The sequence below is a fragment of the Girardinichthys multiradiatus genome, chromosome 5 (assembly GCF_021462225.1).
Source record: "Girardinichthys multiradiatus isolate DD_20200921_A chromosome 5, DD_fGirMul_XY1, whole genome shotgun sequence".
NCBI classification, from domain to species: domain Eukaryota; kingdom Metazoa; phylum Chordata; class Actinopteri; order Cyprinodontiformes; family Goodeidae; genus Girardinichthys; species Girardinichthys multiradiatus.
The window spans coordinates 13,478,530-13,501,262 of NC_061798.1; the positions used below are offsets into that span (position 1 = coordinate 13,478,530).

Genomic DNA, 22,733 nt, shown 5'->3' on the forward strand with positions numbered 1-22,733 from the left:
GTACACATATTTTCTGGAGAAAGACTGCTCGTGAGCAAGGGACCAATACGTTACTATTTTGATAGTTTTGTGGTGGCAATTTAAATGTGTGTGTGTGTGTGTGTGTGTGTGTGTGGCAAAAGAGTAGCCTATTAAATAATCAGAATCAAGTGAGCAAACTTTGTATGAGCCATTTGAAAACCTCGATACGGGACACCATGCATGTGGCTCACCCAGACTACTCTCAGCAGGGGATGGCCTTTTGGTCCTAGCTTTTAATCTTTTTGTTCCCCTCTCGCACCAGCAACCTATAAGGACCAAAGCTATCCTCTTTGGCAACAATAATAAACCACACAAGTCTGATCATTTCGTTTTAATAATTTAATTAAAATCATACACAGCAGTGAAACAGTTAACACATTTTAAAGTGTGCAAAGTTGTTTAGAAAATGTTGCAAAATACCGGTGTATTCTAATAACAATTTGGTTCAATTCATTTAGTTATTACAAGATGCATCCTATGCTAAACAACAGTTTTAATTAAAAACTCATTGCCAGTATACATGAAATTTAATTATGTTTTGTTATGTGGGGATATTTTAACCCTCCAAACGTATCCAGTATTCATGTCGTACCTGGAAATGTGTTGAAAATGCCTGAAAAGTCTGTCTAATGTCACCTGTTTAACGTCCTGAACAGATGAACTACTTTGTCCCTTCACGCTTCCACTACACAATGAGCACAAAGAAGAGTAGGAAGTGCACTCTGTTATGGCTAAAGGGAAACCAGAAGAAAAACCAAAACACACATCTTCAGCTGTAGGGGTGAAGCCGGAAAAGCAAAAAGAACTGAAACATTGCCAACGAACTAATATGTTTTTGCTCGCCGCCATTATGGTGGTTGTTGCCGTTTGCGTGGTACCACTAACGGCTGAAATCTCTGCGCGTGAGTATAGAAATGTTGGCAAATAAAATCAGGTTCAGCTCTCTGTGGCTTGGTTTGCGACGTAGCGTTTTGGTTAAAGTGGAGAAAATCTTTCCAATCTATTTACACTGCAGCCATTTGAGGAAACCGCTATGGACGTGTTGCTTAAATCAATATTTACGCTCTTAGTTTTCGCTAAATGTAGGGAAGTGCGAATCTGTGGCGGAGACATTTGAACTTCCCTCTTAGGGCTATATGGGGATTAATTGCGCATGTGACCTGAACTCAGCAGCCATATCCACTGCAGACATTTCATATAATTGAGTCCTTCCCACCTTATCGCCATAACTGACATTTCAGCTAGCAAATTGGTAGGAATAACCTTTCTTTATGCTTCAGAAGCTGTTCAAACGCACATTTGGGATCTTTGTTAATATGTAGTCCGAAAATCTGAGGTTGCGGGTGCTTTTATTTCACCGCAAGTTTCCGATGATCTGAATGTTTTTGTGATCGCTGTCATTGAACTTTGCGTTGGATTGGATCAGCTACAGAGAACTAGGAGCTGCAGCACTAGAGGGCTTTTATTTATCATGCAGGTACTGAATTGTTAATAGATCTCATCTGATCTGTTCTCCTCCCGACAGCTGACTTCCATCATCTTAAACACGTTGTTCTGAAGATGGATGAGGCGCTTTTGAGAGTCAGCAATGACCTGGAGACAGAGGTCCTGGTGTCCTGGAGGTCAGAGCGCTGCTACCAGGTAGGTTCAAATTGAACAGTTTATCTAGCTCTCCATGACTCACCTGCATCACAAAATAGAGTCACAACTGCATCTTATCTTTTTAGTCATGTATGTCCATGTGTGCTAGTGTTTGTACCAGCAGCTCGGGGTGGTACCGGCAGGGAGCAGCCCTGGCCAGCCCGGTTCATCTGACTTTGCTGTGAGCACACAGCATGAAATAACTCTACAGCTCAACAGCACTGCTGAGGTCAAGGAGCTTTGCAAGTAGGTGTATAAACACACTGTGATTCTTTATGTGCATGAGAAGGGGTCATGTGTAATCATCATCTGGTGTTATAACCTCCATATCAACTGCAGAACTCCAAGTTATTTTGCAGATTTATATTAACAGTTAAACAATTATAAAAAATAAAAAAAAACATTTTGTTGTGTGTTGTAACCATGAATCATTTGGTTATCTATTGTGTCTTGCAAAAGTATTCATACCTTATGAACCTTTTCATATTTTGTTATGTCACAACCACAAAGTACAATGGGTTTTATTTGGCCTTTATATGATAGAGCAACACAAAGTAGTGCCGAATGGAAATGATATACAATTTCTAATATTTTTGCAAATCAAAGTGTTTGCAAGTATGTTTAGCTTTCCCATTTCAATACTGTGTATAACCACCTTTTGCTGCAATTACAGCTGCAAGTCATTTAGGGGAGGTCTTTACCTGCTTTGCACACCTGGAGATTTAAATGTTTGCCTATTCCTCTCTGTAAAATAGGCCACACTCAGTCAGATTGGATGGGGAGTGCTGGTGAACATCGGTTTTTAAGTTTTGATACAGATTATTAATGAGATTTAGGTCTAGACTTTGGCTTAGGCATATAAACATATGAATGCTTTGATCTGAACCATTGCATTGTCTCTAACAGGTTTTCTTACATGATTGTCCTGTATGCGGTTTAAATCTTCCCATCCACTCCAACCTGCTTCCCTGTTTCTGCAGCAAAGAAACATTCCTACTAGGGTTGTCAAAATAATCAATATTTCAATTAAATCGATACTAGCAAAATGTATAATTCAAAGACACGCAAAATCACTATGCACGATTCACATTTGCCCAAATTGTTCTTCTTCCTGCAGCAACACTGTAATATCAGAGACACTCAGCCACCCCCCTCCCTGCAGCCATTTGCATGGACCCGATCCTTTTTTACACTGTAAAAAATGTTTGATATGCGCCAGATTGATGCTTGTTTTGAAGCACAATTTATTTTAGTATAGAATCATCCTTTATTTGTTTCTCAGTGGAAAGACTTATTTGTATCAACAGGCAAATGGAAGCACACAGTTGGCACACTTAAGATTAGCAATTATTATAAAATAATTGCATGACTAAATCAAAGGTACACACTTCATGAAGAATATTAAAACTTATACAAAGAGTTATCGTGTCCACTGCTTTGGAAAACATGGAAATAACACTTTTAAATCATATATTTCTCTAACGGAAGTCTGAATTGCCCCCTATTTATTTGTTTTGCCCCATTTAAGGATCTTAAAATATTGTCATATTGTATTTAATCATATTTTTGCTCTTGACTAGAAAAAAACTCTGTCTTCAAAGAATGTCTCAGTATCAAAACTGGTGTCAAATATCGATTTAGTTTTCTTAGTATTGTATAAGAGTCTGAAATTTTAGTATTTTTAGCTTTTCTCTGGCTCTCGGTGGAAGACACACGCGTTTTCTCTCCCTCCCTCCCTGCTGATCCCTGCTTCTGATTTTTGTCTGTATTTTTCTCAGAGCCTCGCTTTGCATATCCTCCAAACTTGTAAATTATGGATTTGGTCAGCTGGACTCTCAACGTAATTGGTCAAATTTGTTTTTTCCTACGGAAAGACAGGGTAAAGGAGACCCTCTTGTCCAGGTGGGACGTTCTTCTCTGGAAACACAATGGAAGATTGTGTGCCTGACTATGATGTCGGTCGAGGAAGTAGAAGATGTGTACATATTTGGACTTTTGATAACAGGATTTCTGCTTTTTGGAGTTGGTGGTTACCTGGCTTATCGAGTGATTCGCAAAACGTGGGCGGCTGTTCAAAGCGTTCCAAAGCTGCCTGCGATGTTGGATGGAGTCTGTAGAGCGATCAACACTCAGACTGAAATGTTAAGAGATCAGAATCACAAGCTGGACACGATTCTTGAACAGAATCGCAGCCTGGCAGCGGTTGGACTCAGAGGTTAAAAGATATAATCTTGGAGAAGTTATATGCTCCAGATCTGCGGAAAGTACCAGAAATTTGGCTATTTGGATTCGCAATTGAGACACACCAGTAAAACTCTTAAGATAGTTGGAAATTCACAACTGCCTGAATCACAACATTTATTGTGTTTTTTTTTAATCTGGCTCCCCAACGTGGCCTTGGCAACTTCTGCTAACTGGCTATCGACAAAATATCTCCTGGATGTTATAGAAACACGACACTCTTCCCCAGCACTCCCCTACCAGCTGTGTGCTGATAGGACTATGAGGCCGATTGATAAAACTTCCACCTTTCATGCGGAGGTTTTTTTGTACTGTTTCAGACTTAATGATATAATTACTTCTTTAGAAAGATTGGTTTAGAACCAGCTCTTACCAGTAAAACCCAAAGGATTATTAATGTTATCTGTATCATTGTAATATTGACCAGAGATTTTTAGATTTCTCAGAAGGATTCATAGATTTTTAGATTTCTTAGCATTTGATTTGTTTTTCTGTGTCTGTATCTGTGTTTATTTTCTTTGTGATTGTATTGTAATTGTATGTACAGCGCTTTGAGTGTCTCGTTACTGAAAAGTGTTATATAAATAAACTTACCTTACCTTATTGTGACAACCTTAATTCCCACTACCACCAGGGATGCTGCATTCAGGAAAATAGGCAGTGTTAGTTTCCCACCAAAAAATAGCATTTTGCATGAAGGCCAATAAGTCAGACTTTGGTCACATTTGAAAGGAATACTTATTGTGCTCAACAGTAGCCTTTTTCCTACTACTCTTCCATAAAGGAGTGATTTGTGTTGTGCACAGCTTATAGTTGTTCTGTTGACAGATTTTCTAATATGAGCTGTGAATATCTGCAGCTTCACCAGAGTTACCTTCGTCGTTATAGATGTTCCTCTTATTAATGCTTTTCTTGTCAGGCCAGTTAGTTCAGGTGAACAGTCATGTCTTGGTATATTTGCAGTTATGTTGTACTCTTATTAAACATTTCTCAATGAGTTGTTCAAAGCTTGTTACAACGTTTTATACCCTAAGCCTGCTTTAAACCTCTCCATACCTTTCTTCTTGACCTGTCTGCTCAGTTCCTTGGTCTTCATGATGCTGTTTGTTCTGAACACAAATGCACTCCGCTTATCTGGTTTTTATCTATAAAAAATGTTAAAGGCCAAGTATCCTTTTCCATTTAGCTTACGGTTATGTACTACCTTCTACTTTGTGTTGGTCTATCACAAAACAAATCCCAATAAAATACAAAGAAATTTGTATTGGTGACACGATTAAATAAATAAGTTCAAGGATTACTTTTGTTAGGCACAGTATTTACAAAAGTATGGGTAGGTGACAGTCTCTGTTAAAGAATTTGATAGCCATTTGAATTACTGTGTTTGGTTAATGTTTGGTTAATTCCCAGAATTCAGTTCCACTTTGGGGAGCATGGGAACTACTCCCTGTGGATGGAAAATCTGAACTTCTCCTTTAATAACTGCTCCTTAGTGACAACTACAGACCCTGTAAACAGTAATATACGTGAGTGTCACACACATGAATGCTTTATTACCCTGGGGTTATATGGTTTTAGGTTAAATATTTTGAACCCAGGAATGGGGCTTGTACAAATGACATTACATTATAATAATGTCCGTCTCTTTCCATGCAGCGATCTTGGTTGCTTTTTTTGTCTTTGTGGTACTGGCCTTGATGTTTGCCGTCGGAAGTAGACTGTTAAGGTGGGGCTAGTTTCTAACATTTGTCCTTTTATTAAATGGTTACTTAATAAGATGTAATTGGAGTTTTCAGTCCTGTGTGTGTGTTTTTATGTACTTCAGTTTCTTGTCCAGAACTGGTGTTGTGAGGGGTCTCGTCCTCAGAATCAATGGGTCCATGGAGGCAGAGAGGCTAATTAATTCGGTGAGTGTTTCCCAGCAGGGAATTCCTAATATCCCTTTGTTTGTTAAGCACCTTTATTTTACTAAAAAAGAATTAACTTCACTTGTATTTTTACTTCAACCATACAGGAACTGGGGTCCCCTCGGATTGATGCACTAGTTACTGACAACATCCTCCCTTCCCCGGCCAGCGCCAGCAGGAGGCTTCGTTCCCTGGACACATTTAGAGGGTAAGATCCCCCAAATGTTACAGTCCAGCTCAGCCGATGCAGCATTAGGTGATTTATAGCTTTAGCCAGACTTGTCATCTTTATTTCATGTGAATCTCACCACTAATAAAAAGCATGGCAGCTGACATTGAAATGATCACATATTATTGCACTCCCACACAAGCAAACCTGAAAATAAAAGCAATAATAAAACCAAACATCCCTTTTTCCTTTGCTTCACAGTGATGCACAAGTTTGTGTTGGTCTGTTGCACAAAATGCAGATGACATACATTGATGTTTGTGGTTTGCCTGACAACATTTGAACAAGCTTAGGGGTTGTGAATACTTGTAAGTACCCTAGGGTGGAAAGCAGCCCAAGTGTACTTGTCTGCCTAAGTCAGCTCCGGCATTTATTAAAGGTTTCTCCGTTTTTGGAACTCGTTTTAGTATCTCCTTGGTCATCATGGTGTTTGTGAACTATGGAGGAGGACGATACTGGTTCTTCAGGCATTCAAGCTGGAATGGTGAGCCTAACTTTCTAGTTTTGTTCATTTTTTGCCCATTTACATGCCTGTCTGTTGTCATCAGAATGACACTTGGCTTTTGTTGCCGTTGATCATTTTGATTTGGTTATTTTCCTGTCCTTCACATTATAGGTCTTACAGTTGCAGATCTCGTCTTCCCTTGGTAAGAGAAGCTGTTTGTTTGTTCTGAGGAGTTTTTGTTTTTTTTATTTTGACTACAATTCATGATAATGTGTACACTGAGAGAATATCAGCAGCAGATAGTGAAATTTATACATAATGCTAGAACCAAAGTTTTTGCATTTCTTTTCCTGTAAGCTAAAATCTTTTTAAACAGTTCAAAGTGTCGTTAAAGTTTGCATTAAAAATTCACTCAACTTTCCATTTTATGGTAAACAAATTCAGTTAAACAAGAAGCTTTCAGCCCACAATGTTTGCCTTTTTTATGCTTCTAGTTCTCTTAGACATCCCTTCCAGTTTTGTCCCATTCTTCACTCTATGTCTCTATGTCCTCCACCAGGTTTGTGTTCATTATGGGCACATCCACCGCACTCTCCATCAACTCTATGCTGCGTGGGGGCACAAGCCGTTCCTCTCTGCTCATGAAAGTCTTATGGAGGAGCACTCAGCTGTTTCTCATTGGTGTCTTCATCATTAACCCAAACTACTGCCTTGGACCACGTAAGGATAAGCTTCCCCAGTGGATGTTCTCTGTAATTTCTTATGGGAAAAATGTTGATCATTTTGTTTGATTCAGTTCTGAAGTGTACAAAATGTGCTTTTTGAGCTTATTTGTTATTGTGTTTGAGCTTGCATCTTTACTCCACAGTATCACTGGACAGCTTAAGGATCCCCGGTGTGCTGCAGCGCCTCGCCTGGTCATACTTGGTTGTTGCTGGTTTGGACTTACTGGTGGCGAGAGGACATTTGGACATACTGACAAATGTCAGCCAAGAGCTCTACTTTATCATATTCCTTTAACATTTCTTTGTCTTTTGACGGAAGCTTAGGAAGGTCTTGATCACTTTGTTCCAGTTTTTATTGAGGGCGGTCTGTTTTCCAGGATGCTTGGTGGTCTCCTGCCCTCGATATATTGCTGTACTGGCCAGCCTGGCTTTGTGTGCTTCTTTTGGAAATCGTCTGGCTGTGCCTCACTTTCCTTCTTCCGGTACCAGGCTGCCCAACGTGAGTCAACCAGTGCTTTTCTGCAGCAACAATAAATTGATGGGCTTTTTTTGTGTAATAAAAGAAGGGACTGTCTTTTCCCTAAGTGAGGAAGGTATATCGCCTCTGGTTTATTTTTGTATGTTTTTACAGTGTTAAATTCACTTTCGTTTTTAAACTTGGGAAAATATTTTCTTTTGGATATAAAACTTGGCTAACACTGAAGCAGTCTGTTCTGCTGCTGAATCCTGATCTCGACACTCCCTTGTCCTGCCAATAACGTTGATTTTATCCCCTTATGTCTGTACAGAGGATACCTTGGTCCAGGGGGGATTGGGGATATGGGCCTCCATGCCAACTGTACCGGTGGAGCAGCTGCTTACATTGACCGTTGGCTACTGGGAGAAAAGCATATTTATCAGACGCCTTCATCAAGGGTTTGTGCAATGTTTAGTTTGTGCTAATTTAATTAGAAATGCACAAAGAAATCAACTGTTGACCAGATTCAGGGGATTTCCAAATGAAGCGGACCATACTGGCTTGTCAGAAACTCAAAAATCTGAACTTTTTCAAACTAATGAACACACCACACCTAAGCCCTGCTACCTTGCACTGACAACAGCACTCTTCGGTGTGGATCCTGTTTTATCTGTTTTCAGCAACAATAAGGTGTATAAAAGGGAATCAGTAGAAAGGTATTTTATTAGCTGTCCTAATCGCTTGCATCTAATTTAAAACATCTAATTTAAAATATAAGATGGCTTTAAGTTTAAAACCATGTTTTAGGGTGACTGCTTTCCCACACACAAACAGTGTTGGCTCTGCTCCTGATATTAATGATGTCCATAGGAGTAAGGGTAGAAAAAGAATATTTTGAATACTTTTTTATAAAAGATAATTATGTACAGTATTGAATTCAGATCTCTTCATGAAAGTGATTGGAAAGAAACCACAACATTCTGATTGGTGCATCCATAATTATAAATGGTTTCTATCTGAAAGGTCCTCCCACAGTTCTACTAATATTTCTGATCATTTAAAAGTGGTCCAAATCAGTTTAGTTTGCTTATATAAACACTTTAATGCTGTCATTTTAATATTCAGGTGATTTATGCAACTCAAATGCCATATGATCCAGAAGGTGTTTTGGGAAGTATCAACTCTGTCCTTATGGCTTTTCTTGGATTACAGGTTAGTATTTTTTTGAATTTTTAAAAATTGTTTTGCTTTGCCTAATTACGTGTGACATCACGTAATTGGTTATAACGTGTACCATGTTTGTTCTCAGGCTGGGAAGATACTATTACACTACAGAGATGTTCCTACAAATGTTATTTCAAGATTTCTAATATGGGGTCTTTTTCTGGTAAGCCTATTCCCTGTTAGTTCAGCACCAACATTAACTAACATCAGGCGTGTAGATCTGAGAGCTCACAGGCCAAATATGATTTTAAAGACATCGTGCTGCACATATGCATTCATTTCGACATATGTCACATAAATACGAGTGTCATAGTATTGCAACCAAAACGCTCTCTCTCCCTGCCATTTTAAGAATTATTGATTTGTTTTCTAATATATTGGGATATAGAGTTAACTGATCAAAATTTGAAGCACCAGGGGATTTTAGTTGGCCTCGGCCGTGCATTAAATACCTCAGTATTGCATTCCCCCACTCATTGAGTAACATAGTCCAGATCAATTTTGGACCTTTACTGGATAAATTTAGGTCTGACATTGTTCGATGGTCCGCCCTATTTCTTTCCCTTTGGGGCAACGTTAATATAATTTAAATGATCTGCGCTCCTCAATGTAATTATTACAGGCACTCCCTCTGAAGATCCCAATACAGTACTTCCTTCAATTCGATAGACTGTGAAACCAATTCATATGAAATAACAAACATCCCAGAATAAAGCTTAAAAAGTTACAGCGTCCAGTGGACTACTGTGTTATCATCACGTTTTTAGTCTGGGGCATATGGTTCACTGGGCATTGCCTCCGAAACAAGCCCCTCCCCCATGGTTTAGTCTAGAAAACGCTCTTCGTTCGTGATGCGCCCCCTCACCACCAAACTTTCACCAGATGCACAAACCCACCCCATCCTCTACTTTTTACAGGAGGTCTTGAAGAAGGTGTCCTTGCTCTTAAATTTTAGCTCTTACCTACACACTGAGGCTTCCATATGGCTTACCCACAGACTTTGTATTGATAAATCTCCTTTTCTTTGGAGACTCTGGATCCAGAAAGGAATTCTTGTTCTTGGAGATTTATACGAAGGGGGGAGTCCTTGAGCCCTTTAAAGTACAATTTCAGCTGCCACGGGGCCAGTCTTGGAAATATTTACAGCTACAACATTTACTGCTCCAGATCTTTGGATCTCCGCTGCTGGTTAAGGGCACGGATAAGGGACCCCACTCTACAAACAGCCTGGGAAATTCACCATGGCATAGTTTTTACTCATCAGGATTGTAATATGACATTTCAGAATATCAAAAAAAAAAAATGCCTAGGAGCAAGATTAACTCAATTTCAAAGTTTATTGGTCACCGCATAGGTTATACAGGTCGAGCCTCATACAGTCCCCCGAATGCTGGAGATGCCAGACTGAGGCAGGAACATTGACCCATATGGTTTGGAGCTGTTCTAAACCCCAAGACTTCTGGACCACGATTCATAAATTTGTTAAATCGGTTATATGACAGGAAATTCCTTTTTTGCCAAGACTATTCATTCTAGGGGACCCTTTACCCCTCAAGCATCTACCATCCACTGCTGCTGGGTGGGTACAGACTTCTCTGATGACATGTATTTTTGAATTGAATTGAATAATATAACCAACTAGGATGTCTGGCCGCAGTAGAACGACTGTCATACAGATGACTGAATAAAACAGAGAGTTTTCATTTGAAGTGGGATCCATACCTTCTCAAAATAAAAGGACCAATTTAAAATGTCTGGTGGAATGGGCAATGGGACTGTAGGGAGACAGACATCGCTGGATGAGGCATAGCTTGAGCCTGTGTATTTTGTAAAATTGAAGTTAGATTTAAATTCTGGATTAAATTTGAAACCGGTTAAACAACATATTTAAAAACCAAAAGACAGGGTACTTTCTTTTAACTATGGCTGTCTTCATATTGTTGCATCACTGCATGAGCTCTTCTGGCTGGGAGATGAAAAATATTTAAACTTTGGAATGATTTATTGTACTGCAAAGTGTGTTTGATGTTGGTGCTTTTTCTTCCTCTCTGACTGGATGATGAAATGTGCTTCATCCCACAGGGAGCCATATCAGCAATACTGACTGAGTGCTCCACAGACAGAGGTTTCATTCCCGTTAACAAGAACTTGTGGTAAGGTTTGCTTTGAAGCATTTAATAATGGGGAAGTGTATTCCCAATAGTTACTTTTGGTGTTGGTTGAACAAATGCTTGAGAACATTTCTTGATTATTAATTAGCTTTTTTTATTTTTTTATTTGAAAACAATAAATTGTTTACTCATTATTGATCCATCGGTTCTGATCATTGGTCTGGGTTTTTTTTCCACCTATTCACTAAATGCATCAAAACTAGGAAAATCCATCAAGTTGTGGTCTATAAACGCATCAAACAGCAGCATGTACTTTGATGTACTTTTTGTGTTTCAGTAAAACCATATAAAGGTTTGGGCCATATACTCTGATGCATAAATGGGGTAAAATTGTAATTCCTTCATTTTATAATGGATACAACACTACTACATCTATTAAGGAACCTACAACATTTATATTCTCTACTCTAGTCCTTATAATAAAAATCCTGAATCTGCAGGTCTGACATTGAAGACAGCCAGAAATCGGTTTCAAACAGAAAAAGCCTGATTGGTGCATTTATAATTCTTATGTATTTGTTATATTTTACTTATGGAATTTCATGCGTGTAATGAATCTAGGTACTCATTCTTAAAACAAACGCAAGTTCAAAGCTGCTTTATTTTGGCCTAATTTTTCCAACACATGAGCGATACAATATATATCTGTTAAATTAGTGTTAATCCTGTTATCAGTGTTATACTATTAGTCTCTTTGCAGATTGATAGTGTTATACTGTATATACTAAATATTTACCCATGTTCATTTTTCTGCATTTTCCCATTTTATTTCTGAGAAACTTAAAGACACCTAACCTGATAAACGAGGTTATGCGAGATTTCATCATGCAGCATTTTAAATAATTATGCTGCATCTCATTGTTTTACCTCTAGGTCTCTGTCATATGTGACAACATTGGCTTGTTTTGCCTTTGTGTTGCTTGTGCTTGTCTACTACACTATTGATGTCAAGAAATGGTGGTCTGGGGCACCTTTCTACTACCCTGGTGAGCATTTCTGTCAGAAATACAGAGCAGGATTACTGGAATGAACCATTGTACCTGTTTGCTTAAGGGTGAGCCATTGTGACTGTTCCTTCACTCTCACCCGTTTGCCTGATTTCAGGTATGAACTCCATCCTCGTGTATGTGGGCCACGAAGTGTTTGAAGACTACTTTCCCTTCTCCTGGCACATGGCTAACAGCCAGTCGCACACCGAGCACCTCGTCCAGAATGTTGTCGCCACATCTTTGTGGGTTTTTATCTCCTACATCCTTTACAGAAAGAAGATTTTCTGGAAAATCTAGAAGGCAAATCACTAAATCAGCAGCAGTGCACAACAATTGCAAACATTGTTTACATCTGAAATACTGGGGATAAAATTTAAACCCGTTTTGAATGTGGGAACAGGTATACATTTACTTTATAGGTTCCATAATAATTACTTTATAAAAACATTTGGGTTTCTCCTTTCAAATAGCACCTCATCGCTGTTTTCTTCATCTTGCATCTTTTGTTAATGATCATTAGACTGCAGGGCAATACGATATTAAGCGGAGGTTCCCTGTTTCACATTTTGTTAATGCTGAAGTACCAAGTGTTTTTTCTCTTTAAATCAGGTTTTCAGACTCTGAATACCTTTAATAGGTCAGTGGAGTGGGGCTCTATAATATCAGGTTTTTTTTTCTCAGCTTAGTGGCACAAGACTAGTTATTGACTTGTGCCACCATTTTTTTTAAAGGTATTTGCTTTTTATTTCCACAAAGAGCAGATATTTTCATAAAGATGTTTTAGAGCACATTTATGAGGACTTAAATGTAAAACATGCTGATTGTCCAAATGCTGTCACCTTTTGGTATAATTGCTTATCTTGTACTGTCTGAATTTATGTCAAAATTTTATATATGGTATTTTTATATATTCATTATTTGAAAATTATTTAATAAAGCTAATTCAGAATTGCTATTATTTCGTGTTTGATTATACTTTATATGGCACCTTGTGAAAAGAAAGTTAAATATCTTTTCTGAAAATGTTTTCTTGTCCTTCATAGGACAGCTTTAGAATTTAATTCATGTTTTCATTGCAGCGGTTCTTAAATTTAAAATGTATTTGTATGCCAAAGGGTTAATCTGTATTATAAATCGTGGGAATCATGGAACTTTGACGGTGCCATGAGAGGACAAAAAAAGGGTAGTTAAGGAGCCTCTTAATCTCGCGATGCCAATGGGTGTTCTTGCTTCGTGTCAACTGTGAGAGTTTTCCCATTCTCGCGCGATTTAACAACTTTCCCACGCCTGTTGTTTTGGCGTGTGCTTTCTGTGTCACCCCATCGCCACCCTTTCCTCCCTCCCTCCCACTCCTCTCACTCTTTTCCTCCATCACGTCTCGCTCCGTCACTCTGCTCTCTGCCGGTATGGTTTTTCTGAAGCGGATTGGCTTGCTAAGAGTTTGGGGGTGGGATCTCGCGATTGTTGGATTTTTTTTTTCCGAGGGGGAGGGAGGAAGGGAGATTCGAAGATGGCGCCCGTCGTGACGGGGTAAGTAGAAATTTGACCAAAATGTGGGTGAAAATGCCAAGTTATAATGCAGAGAAGCTTTACCAGGTGGCGGAGAGTTTTTATTCTTTTTAGGTGTAACGTTTTAAAATATTAGTTTTATTATCTCAGCAATCTCTCCCAATACAGGTTGTGGTTTAATGCTGGATCAGTTTAGCAACACTATTTGTCGTAGCATGCTGTTTCTCCGTCCCCCTTGAATTTCTCACAGAATATTTCTAATTAGAGAAAACACTTCTTGTGAGGTAACTTTATTTTTTTGCCCTTATTTCGGCATTATATAATTTAAAACCTACGTTTTTAAAATGATACGTGTAATGTATTTGTCTCACAGACTTTAAACAGTTAATTACTGGCTTTTTTTCAGAAGTATAAGTTTATTATATGAAATGTTCTATTCAAGCTCTTAAACAGACTTGTTCCATGACCACATTTGTACATTTAACTTCATTATAGCTTCTTACTGACTTTTCCAAGTTAAAATAACCGTGAAAGGACGGTTGTGCAAGAAATTAGAAAGAGACTAAACTTCGGGAAGTCTGTTTTATTTCTGCTGTGTACTAAAACCACATGTAAAATGCAACAGATCCTGTTATTGTTTTGCAGGAAGTTCAGTGAGCAACATCTGCCTCGACGTTTAACAAGGTGAGGAAAAAACTCAGCTAAACCCCGCAGTAGATATGTCACAATCATTAACAAGCTTACAAGTTTTTTATATACAAGTACACCTTAGTAAATCATATCATCAAACTTAAATAAGCTCAGTTCTGAAATTCAAAAAGTGAGACTCCTATAAATTTGTTACCCAGGATTATGTATTTTTAAGTGTTTTTTTGTTCCCCTCCCTTTTCATTTGATGATATTTTAATAGAGAAATATACCATGTAATAAAGTGCACATTCTTGGTTGGAGCTTGTTTTGCATGCATTACTCCAGAATGTGGTAATTCACTGAGGTAGACAGATTGTGGCTTTAAGGGGTTGCTTTAGTAGAGAGCATCAATTCATTGTTGGGTCTTGTGTCTCTTATCTACCTCTTGAAGATACTCCATAGATTCTCTCTGAGGTTTAGGTCAGCCCAGTTTGCTGGGGAAACACAGTGGTATTGTAGTTGTTAAAGCGGGTATTGGTATTTTTGGTATGGGCAGGTGCCAAGTCCTGCTGAAAAGTTTAAGTGGTATATCCATAAAGCTGGTCAGCAGAAGGAAGCGTGAAGTGCTCCAAAATTTCCTGGTGGATGGTTGCAGAGTTTTTGACTTGATAAAACACATTGGACCTACACCAGCATGGCTCCTCAAATCATAACTGACTTGGGGAAACTTCACACTGGACCTCAAGCAATCTGGATTTTTCAACTCTCCACTCCATTTCCAAACTGGAACCTGGATTTCCAAATCAAATGCAGATATTACTGATCTGAAAGATGACTTTGGATAACCGAGCCATCTTAGTCCAGGTAAACCATTTCTGCTATTGTCTCTATTACAGAAATGGGTTAGCACAAGAAATGTAACGGCTGTAGCCCATGTCCTGGATATGTCAGTATGGTGGAGGCTCTGTCTCCACCCACAGTCTACACCTTGTGAGTCTCCCCCAATGGTGGCCTAGTGGTTAGAACAGGTTTGCATTCTGGAGGGGACACGATGGGCCAGGTTCGTATCCCACAGACTTCCACTCTGGCTCCCTGAGCAAGACCTTTAGCCCCAGAATGCTCCCCGGGCGCCGCACAATGGCAGCCCACTGCTCCCTGTAAGGGATGGGTTAAATGCAGAGGACAAATTTCATTGTAATTTACATGTGCAATGACCAATAAAGATGATTATTATTATTATATCTTGAATGGGCTTTTCTTCACAATCCCATCAAGAACTACAGTATGAACTAATTTGCCCCGACACTTTTCCATTCCATTCAACTTTCTATTAATACGCTTGTATACAACAGTTTGTGAACAGCCAGCTCCTTTGGTAATTACTTTTTTGTCTCCTTGTGAAGGGTGTCAGTAAATATCTGCCAGATAACTGTCGAGCTAGCATGATAACCCTTGATCCATACAACATAACATTTCTCTATTAAACAATTTTTTTATTAGTCTTGTCTAATATTTAAATTTATACAGTTTAGGGGTTTCACTTTTTGAACAGAAGTACTGAAATACATTTTTTGACGTTATTCTAACTTATTGAGTCGCACCTGTATTATGTTGATTGCTATTTGTGGTATTTAATGCATGCACCCATCTTTATTTTAGAGAGGCTATGAGGACTTACTTGAAAGAGAAGCAGGATCAAACAGTGCTCATACTGCATGCTAAAGTGGCGCAGAAGTCATACGGAAATGAGAAAAGGTTTGTGTGAGGGTGTCTTTTTCAAACAGAAATATTTTCTGATCAGAATAGACGTTTAGAGCTTTTTCATTTTATGCTTATGTGGCCATTAGGTTTTTCTGTCCTCCACCATGTGTGTATCTGATGGGGACGGGTTGGCAGAAGAAGGTGAAGGATTTAGTGAAGGATGGTTGCTCTGAGCAGGAGGCCCAGCCTTATGTCTTTATTGGGATAGGCAGCAGTGAGCAGGACATGCAACAGCTCTTCCTGGAAGGAAAGGTGAGTCACGAGTTATGATATGCTATGGACTCACAGTCACAAACCTCAATGTACTGCATTGGGATTTATGTGATAAACAAGGGTGCAATGGTACCCCCAAAAAACGGATTGGTAAGTTATCAGTGCATTTAACCGAGCAGAAATAAACAAACATGGATATTTTTTAGCTTTATTCAACAGTGAATAAAGAAAGTTAAACATTTCTGACAATTTAATTTTATCAGTGTGTTTAGCATTTCAAAAAGTGGCCTGTATAAAACTAACTAAAGAGTTGGTTGGTTTTCTCAATTAATGAGGTCATCATGCAACAGTAACACCACATGACAATGGGATTTCTGAGTAACCGTGTGCTGACATTTGATAATAGAAGTTTAGACTCCTTTGGAGGGTTTCTAATGTATAAATGATTTCTGAATTGAATGTACCAGTGAAGCTTTACTGCGGACAGATGTACTCCTGGACACTGTACTAGTGGACAGTTGCATGTCTAGCCCATTTTCCACTGGCTCGTTTTCGCCGGCACGGCTCTGCACCACTCGGTTTCGCTCTAATCGGCACGGTAACTGTTGGGTTTCCACCGACCCGCCAACAGCTGAAGCTATGGTGGCTGAAGCCCCGCCTCCAGCCATGAGTGTAGTGCGCTGTGGTGCTATTAACATTACAGTGTTACATTTTCACATTAAAGTAATCTGCGTGAAATGATAAAAAAACTAAATAAAAAACAAAAATAACCTAAATACCAATAACATTTGTATTAGTTTATATGCAAGAATGTGTTATGTTTTTGTTAGGATTATGAGTGAGAATATTTTTTTTTTTTAATATTTTATCAAATAATATTTGAAGAAATATTATTAAGGAAATGATAAAATATTTAAGGAAATATTTTGGAAAAGAGCCAAATCTTTCTGAAGAAATGGGGCTTAATGGTGTTCACTTAGTTATCAAATTTAGTAAAATGATGTTAGGGAAATATTATTTACTGGATTGAAAACTAAACCTTTCTGGGTAAATATTATTTAGTAGCAAGCACCTTGTTGACAGCCTTCCCAGAGGAGTTGAAAGGGTGGACCAACATCATATTGAACCCTATGGATTAAGAATAGGATGTCTATTAAGTTTATATTAGAGTCAAGGAAGGTGACCAAATACGTTTGTCACTGTAGTGTATTTTGCTACGAAGCGTGAGCAGAACTGTTGAACCATCTTAATATGGTTAAAGCCGCCAGTGCTTTGTGTATTTTGCTACCAAATGATTGACTCACATTTGCTAAATATAAATGCACGGTACCCTTTTCAGATTTGTGATCAATTCTGGAAACAATGTAAGCTTTTTCTTCCCCTTGACAGTAATGCTCTACTTGGTTGGTGTATCACAAATCCCAATAAAATGCTCTGATGTTTGCAATAATAATATCACTGAATGTGGGAAATTTCATGGGGTATGAACTCTTGCAAGGTACTGTGTATGGAGCAGCTTTACACTTTAAGAACTTGCTTTTTCAAAGACATGAAAAGGAAAAGACAAAGCATCAGACTTGGAGCACATCCTCAAAAGCAACTTTGTAACATTTTGTCCTTTCTCTGCTTTAGAACTTCTGCACAGCTAAGACGCTGTACATCAGTGACTCAGACAAAAGAAAGCACTTCATGCTATCTGTGAAGATGTTACACGGAAACAGCTCGGATGTCGGAGTTTTTCCCAGCAAGAGGATCAAAGTGATCTCCAAACCCTCCAAGAAAAAACAGTCCCTAAAAAATGCAGATTGTGAGTTGCGCACCACAACTTGGTCCTGTATTTATTTGATCTTTAGGTGAACATCCCTTTTATTTTTCTGTTGTCTTTCTTCAGTGTGCATAGCTTCTGGGACTAAAGTGGCCTTGTTCAACCGCCTGCGTTCCCAAACAGTCAGTACCAGGTATCTTCATGTGGAGGGGGGGGACTTTCATGCTAGCTCCCAACAGTGGGGGGCCTTCTACATCCACCTGTGTGAGTCAAATATTGTTTTATTCTTTGCTTCATCATTTTGAATGCACAGACAGTCAAAAGTATTTCCTCAATTTATTTAGTGGATGATGATGAATCTGAAGGAGAGGAATTTACTGTGAAAGACGGCTACATCCACTATGGTCAGACGGTGAAATTAGTCTGCTCTGTCACTGGCCTGGCCCTGCCTAGACTGGTATGTAAGTTGCTGTTGCACAAGTGTCCCGAAAACAAAGCCCTAAGTTTTGTTTACATGGTGTGTGTTCAACGATGGCCGTTCTTGCCGTATTACTTCAGATTATCCGTAAAGTGGACAAGCAAGCAGCACTGTTGGACGCGGATGACCCAGTATCTCAGCTTCACAAGTGTGCCTTCTACCTGAAAGATACAGAGAAGATGTATCTCTGTCTTTCACAGGAGAGGATCATCCAGTACCAGGTGAGCCGATGCATGCCTGTGCCCACCCACACGTCTGAAAACAATTGTTTTTTTATAACGTTTGAATGTAGAGATATTTAATGTCAGTTTCACAATACTAAGGGCTTCAAGTAATATGAATGAATAAATAAAACTGAAAAAATATCTTTTGAAATTTACTGTAAAATGTGATGTAAAAATTATTTTGTTTTGTTTTTTGTGAGGAAAACATTAGCACACCCTCACATTTATTGATTGATATCTGCCAAGATTTTCCCTCAGCTTTGACTAGTAATCAGCAAGTCAAATGCTGAAATAATCTGATATTGGTTTTATTTAAAACGCATTGTTTGATGCTCCACATGAAGATTAGGGAAATATGCTTTAAAAGGTGATACTGTAACAAACTCTAGTTTCTGCTACTTCTATCAAGAAAGATGCAACCTATTTGACCTAAATGTTACATTAAAATTTTGACTGAAAACAAATGAGTTTGAAAGAGTTGAAGCCTGCTGAAAGAAAATAGGAATTAGGCAAAATTACTATTAGCGGGCCAAAGAGAAAAGAAAGTAAAAGCCTGATGTACTTCTAGATGCGTTTCTCACTGAAAGTCAACCTTGTGTGGGCTGCAGGTGATTGGACAATAGTGACATGCAGCGGGGCTCTAAACAATTAGATTAAGCTACTAAACCTGATTGATTCGAACTTGGGCTGCACAACAATCATAAATTTATTATGGCAGTATCACTGTATGCAGTATCAATATCGCAAGGAACTGCTTGAACTGTAGTTACTTGTAATTACATTAGTCTGTATGGATTCAAGCTCACTATGTCAGTGATATATTTGGTTACATCTTTATACAGCAGAAAATATTTTAGGAGGGATCGGGGATATAGATGGAAACGTTTATCATCATATTTCATGCTATTTATTGTGATAACAATAAAGGTAATGATAAATAGTACTTAATAATGCATTGCATCTTTTTTGGCTATAGATTGTATTGCTGTGACTGCATATAACTACAATCAAAAGCCCACAAGCACAAATATTAATTTTATATCTTTTGATATTGATATTTATTGCAGCTCTCATGGAGCCAACAGTGTGAAAAATTGTAAAAGTAACAACTCCAATGAGTATTTTAGTTTTTGAGGCTTATAAACATCAACATGTGTAGTTTATGGTCATGATAAATCAAAGTTCTTATGACGATACAAAAACATTTCACAATAAAGGTAAACTGTAAAATGATAATTCCCCATCACTAGAGGGGGATTCATTCTAATGGAAACTTGTCTTTCTGTACAAGAAGTAAGTTGTTTCTTTGACAGGAGAGCAGATAAGGAAATATTTTTGCCAGTAGCTGGATAGACTTTTCACTATCTAGGGTCCATGTATTTATGGAAGGTCACATGTTTTTGCATGTTTTCCTAATATCCTGCAGCTCTAGTTGGAACTAGACTGATGAAGAATATTGTTTTCCATCAGCGATGTCCATGCATTTCAAAATTCAAGTTGTCAGAGCACCACAAAAAGCTGCAACAGAACAACTGAATAAAGATCCTAAAAGTATAGATGTATTCTTTTCAAATATTGAAGTGTGGTAGGAATCATTTATACTGTGTCTTTTCCAGGGTACTTCATGCCCCAAAGACTCTCGCAAGGAAAATATTAACGATGGCGCAGCGTGGACTATAATTAGCACTGACAAAGCAGAGTACACATTTTATGAAGGCATGGGTGCTGTCCAAACACCGGTCAGCCCTGTCCCTGTGGTGGAAAGTCTCCAGGTAACCACAAATCAGACATATAATTCCATCCTGTTGACTTTAGTTTGTCATTCAGGGTCTTTTAAGATGTTTCTTTGCCCCCCTAAGTTAAATGGTGGAGGGGATGTGGCCATGCTGGAAGTGACGGGACAGAACTTCACCCCTAACCTCAGAGTGTGGTTTGGAGATGTGGAGGCAGAAACCATGTACAGGTAAAAGGGTCTGCCAGTGTTTGGCTCAGTGTGTGTGCACCCCTTTGTTTTCTAATGCAGACTAATTTGTTTGCTCATTCAAGGTGTGGGGAGAGCATCCTCTGTGTAGTTCCAGACATCTCTGCCTTCAGGGAGGGGTGGCGCTGGGTGCTACAGCCAGTTCAGGTGCCCGTCTCGCTGGTCCGCAATGATGGAATAATCTATCCTACGGGCCTGACTTTCACCTACACTCCCGAGCCGGGACCTCGGCCTCACTGCTGTGCCACCGGGATCATCCTTCGATCAAACAGCAACGCTTCCTCATCACCAGCATCTTCCTCTTCGCCTTCATCCTCGATGGGTGGTCACGGGGATGGCCACAGAGCCAGCAACTGCAGTGACTCAGGCGTGTCGGCACTGACGTAGTCGGCGATGCTTTGTGGTTATGCTCTGAATGACTGAGTCGGGAAAGGATGTGCAGTTTTTCCCAAAGAGGTTCAATAGACCCGTAAATCTGTGCTGAATTCCTAAAGCTCTATATTTTTAGAGCAACTGTGAAAACACAAGGAATTCTTAAAAGAGTTGAAAAAGGAGAGTTCAAAGAAAAAAGCTCTTATTAACCAGGTTTGGCTTCAGCACACTCTGGTGGTGAGATGTGGACATGAGCCCCACTCAGACTGATTTCCCAGATCCTCACCTATAAGAAGGGGATTGTGCCTTCCACCGCTTACAGCTGGACTTCTTCAGATCTTTTTATACTTATGTGGGTTTGAAAGGTGTCTTCCTTCTCCTTTTCACCATTAAAAATCTTATTTTTACTGAACAATCTGTTAACTATTCTTAGAAAAGGAAGATTTGTAAAGGTAACAGTTTTTATGGACCATGAAAACCTATTATATTTTATAAGCTTTTAAGGTACATTTGACAGTATGGGTTTCTTTTGTATGATATCGCAAAGTTATTTCATTTTTTTTTTAACCATTTCTGTTTTGTCTCAAGGTGGCTCTAAGTATTTCTTTAACCATCTTACTACAACTTCAGTCTCTTCACAGCAGTGTTTAATGCATGTTTGCTGTCAATAATAAACGTTTTAATAATCTTATCTGCTGGTCGGTGATGGGTCAGTTGGCATAAAGTAGACCTGTGGGGGTTGAAGTTCATATATTTTTTTATCTCCAAATTTTAATCTCCAAAAAACCTGGGAATGCAACTTTGAGCTGGCCCTTCTAGCAACGCCCAAAATGATGCTAAATCCCAATGCAACCAGTCAAACTCTGTCATAATGTCCCGTATGTTTTATGTATTGCTTCCAGATTGACATGCATGGTGAGTTAATGCAGTATGTTGCTATTTGTTTTTGTGTATTTTGTGATGCAGTCTACCTGGTTAAAACATATTGGAGTTGGTTGAGAGGCAGCGTGTAGGTTTTAGAAGTAACCCACTAAATGTTAAGTTATTTTGAAGTTGCAAAGATGTGCATTTGCCGTCTTGCTTTCTCACTCATTGCTCATTTGCATCTGTTTCTGTGGCACATTTATACCTGGAAAACTACTAAGGTTACTGAATGGCCTCTCTTGGACGATGTTTAACTGTTTTGTGTAAAAAAAAAAAAAAGAAATCTATGCCACACAGGGCTATGAAAAGTATTTGCCATTCTGAGTTAATTTTTTTCCTTCAGATCATTAAACCAGTTTTAATATCACAGAGATGACCTGAGTAAATACAAAATGCCGATTTTATTTTACTTTGGCCACATTGGAGGGTTTTTGAGCATGAACTTTATATGAACGGTCACTCTGCAGCATCTTAACTCCAGACTTTGACTAGGCCACTACAAAACCTTCATTTTGTTTGAGCCACTCAGAGGTGGCCTTGCTGGTCTTCAAATTGTTGTCCTGCTGCATAACCCAAGTGTGCTTGAGCTTAAGGTCAAGCACTGATACCTCAACATTGTCATTCAGGCTTTCTAGTTGAGAGCAGAATTCATGGCAAGGAGTTCAGATCCACAAGCAGCAAAGCACCCCCCAACAATGACTCCCACCACCATGTTTGACGGTAGGTATTTCTGAAATGTTGGTATTAGGCCAGATGTAATGGGTTGCACACCTTCCAAGAAGTTTCTTCTCATTTCTGTGCGGTCTAGGAAATTGTCGAGATGTTT

General features: G+C 38.9%; 2 protein-coding genes across 4 annotated transcripts; both read left to right on the forward strand.

The window, feature by feature from the left end:
- Nucleotides 1–677: 677 nt before the first annotated feature.
- On the forward strand, nt 678–13,008 carry hgsnat (heparan-alpha-glucosaminide N-acetyltransferase). 3 transcript variants are annotated; one of them, XM_047366504.1, is made up of 18 exons: nt 678–923; nt 1,547–1,662; nt 1,772–1,908; nt 5,314–5,429; nt 5,560–5,629; nt 5,741–5,810; nt 5,918–6,018; nt 6,447–6,523; nt 6,656–6,686; nt 7,044–7,204; nt 7,353–7,468; nt 7,587–7,708; nt 7,998–8,124; nt 8,792–8,878; nt 8,976–9,053; nt 10,973–11,043; nt 11,935–12,047; nt 12,166–13,008. In XM_047366504.1, exons 1-18 carry the CDS (start codon nt 749–751, stop codon nt 12,345–12,347), a joined length of 1,950 nt encoding a protein of 649 aa, XP_047222460.1. In that variant the 5' UTR covers nt 678–748; the 3' UTR covers nt 12,348–13,008. The 3 variants fall into 3 exon arrangements, with proteins under 3 accessions (XP_047222460.1, XP_047222459.1, XP_047222461.1); XM_047366503.1 differs by having other exon boundaries at nt 683–923; nt 5,729–5,810; XM_047366505.1 differs by lacking the exon at nt 678–923 and adding an exon at nt 1,124–1,273 and having other exon boundaries at nt 5,729–5,810.
- Nucleotides 13,009–13,198: 190 nt separating this feature from the next.
- Nucleotides 13,199–21,674, forward strand: LOC124868877 (recombining binding protein suppressor of hairless-like). The gene is made up of 11 exons (XM_047366506.1): nt 13,199–13,580; nt 14,205–14,243; nt 15,849–15,944; nt 16,037–16,202; nt 17,796–17,970; nt 18,055–18,192; nt 18,273–18,385; nt 18,487–18,627; nt 20,247–20,402; nt 20,490–20,593; nt 20,677–21,674. The coding sequence occupies exons 1-11, from the start codon at nt 13,561–13,563 to the stop codon at nt 20,996–20,998; spliced, it is 1,470 nt and encodes a 489-aa protein (XP_047222462.1). The 5' UTR covers nt 13,199–13,560; the 3' UTR covers nt 20,999–21,674.
- The last annotated feature ends 1,059 nt before the right edge of the window (nt 21,675–22,733 follow it).

Bases quoted from the DNA above. Each gene is read 5' to 3' on its own strand.
- LOC124868877 (XM_047366506.1), top strand. From the start codon at position 13,561: ATGGCGCCCGTCGTGACGGG. The intron at 18,193-18,272 runs GTGAGTCAAATA...CAATTTATTTAG, and splicing joins GGCCTTCTACATCCACCTGT to TGGATGATGATGAATCTGAA. The intron at 20,403-20,489 runs GTAACCACAAAT...TGCCCCCCTAAG, and splicing joins CTGTGGTGGAAAGTCTCCAG to TTAAATGGTGGAGGGGATGT.
- hgsnat (XM_047366503.1), top strand. From the start codon at position 749: ATGGCTAAAGGGAAACCAGAAGAAAAACCAAAACACACATCTTCAGCT. The intron at 6,687-7,043 runs GTAAGAGAAGCT...GTCCTCCACCAG, and splicing joins GCAGATCTCGTCTTCCCTTG to GTTTGTGTTCATTATGGGCA. The intron at 7,205-7,352 runs GTAAGGATAAGC...TTTACTCCACAG, and splicing joins AAACTACTGCCTTGGACCAC to TATCACTGGACAGCTTAAGG.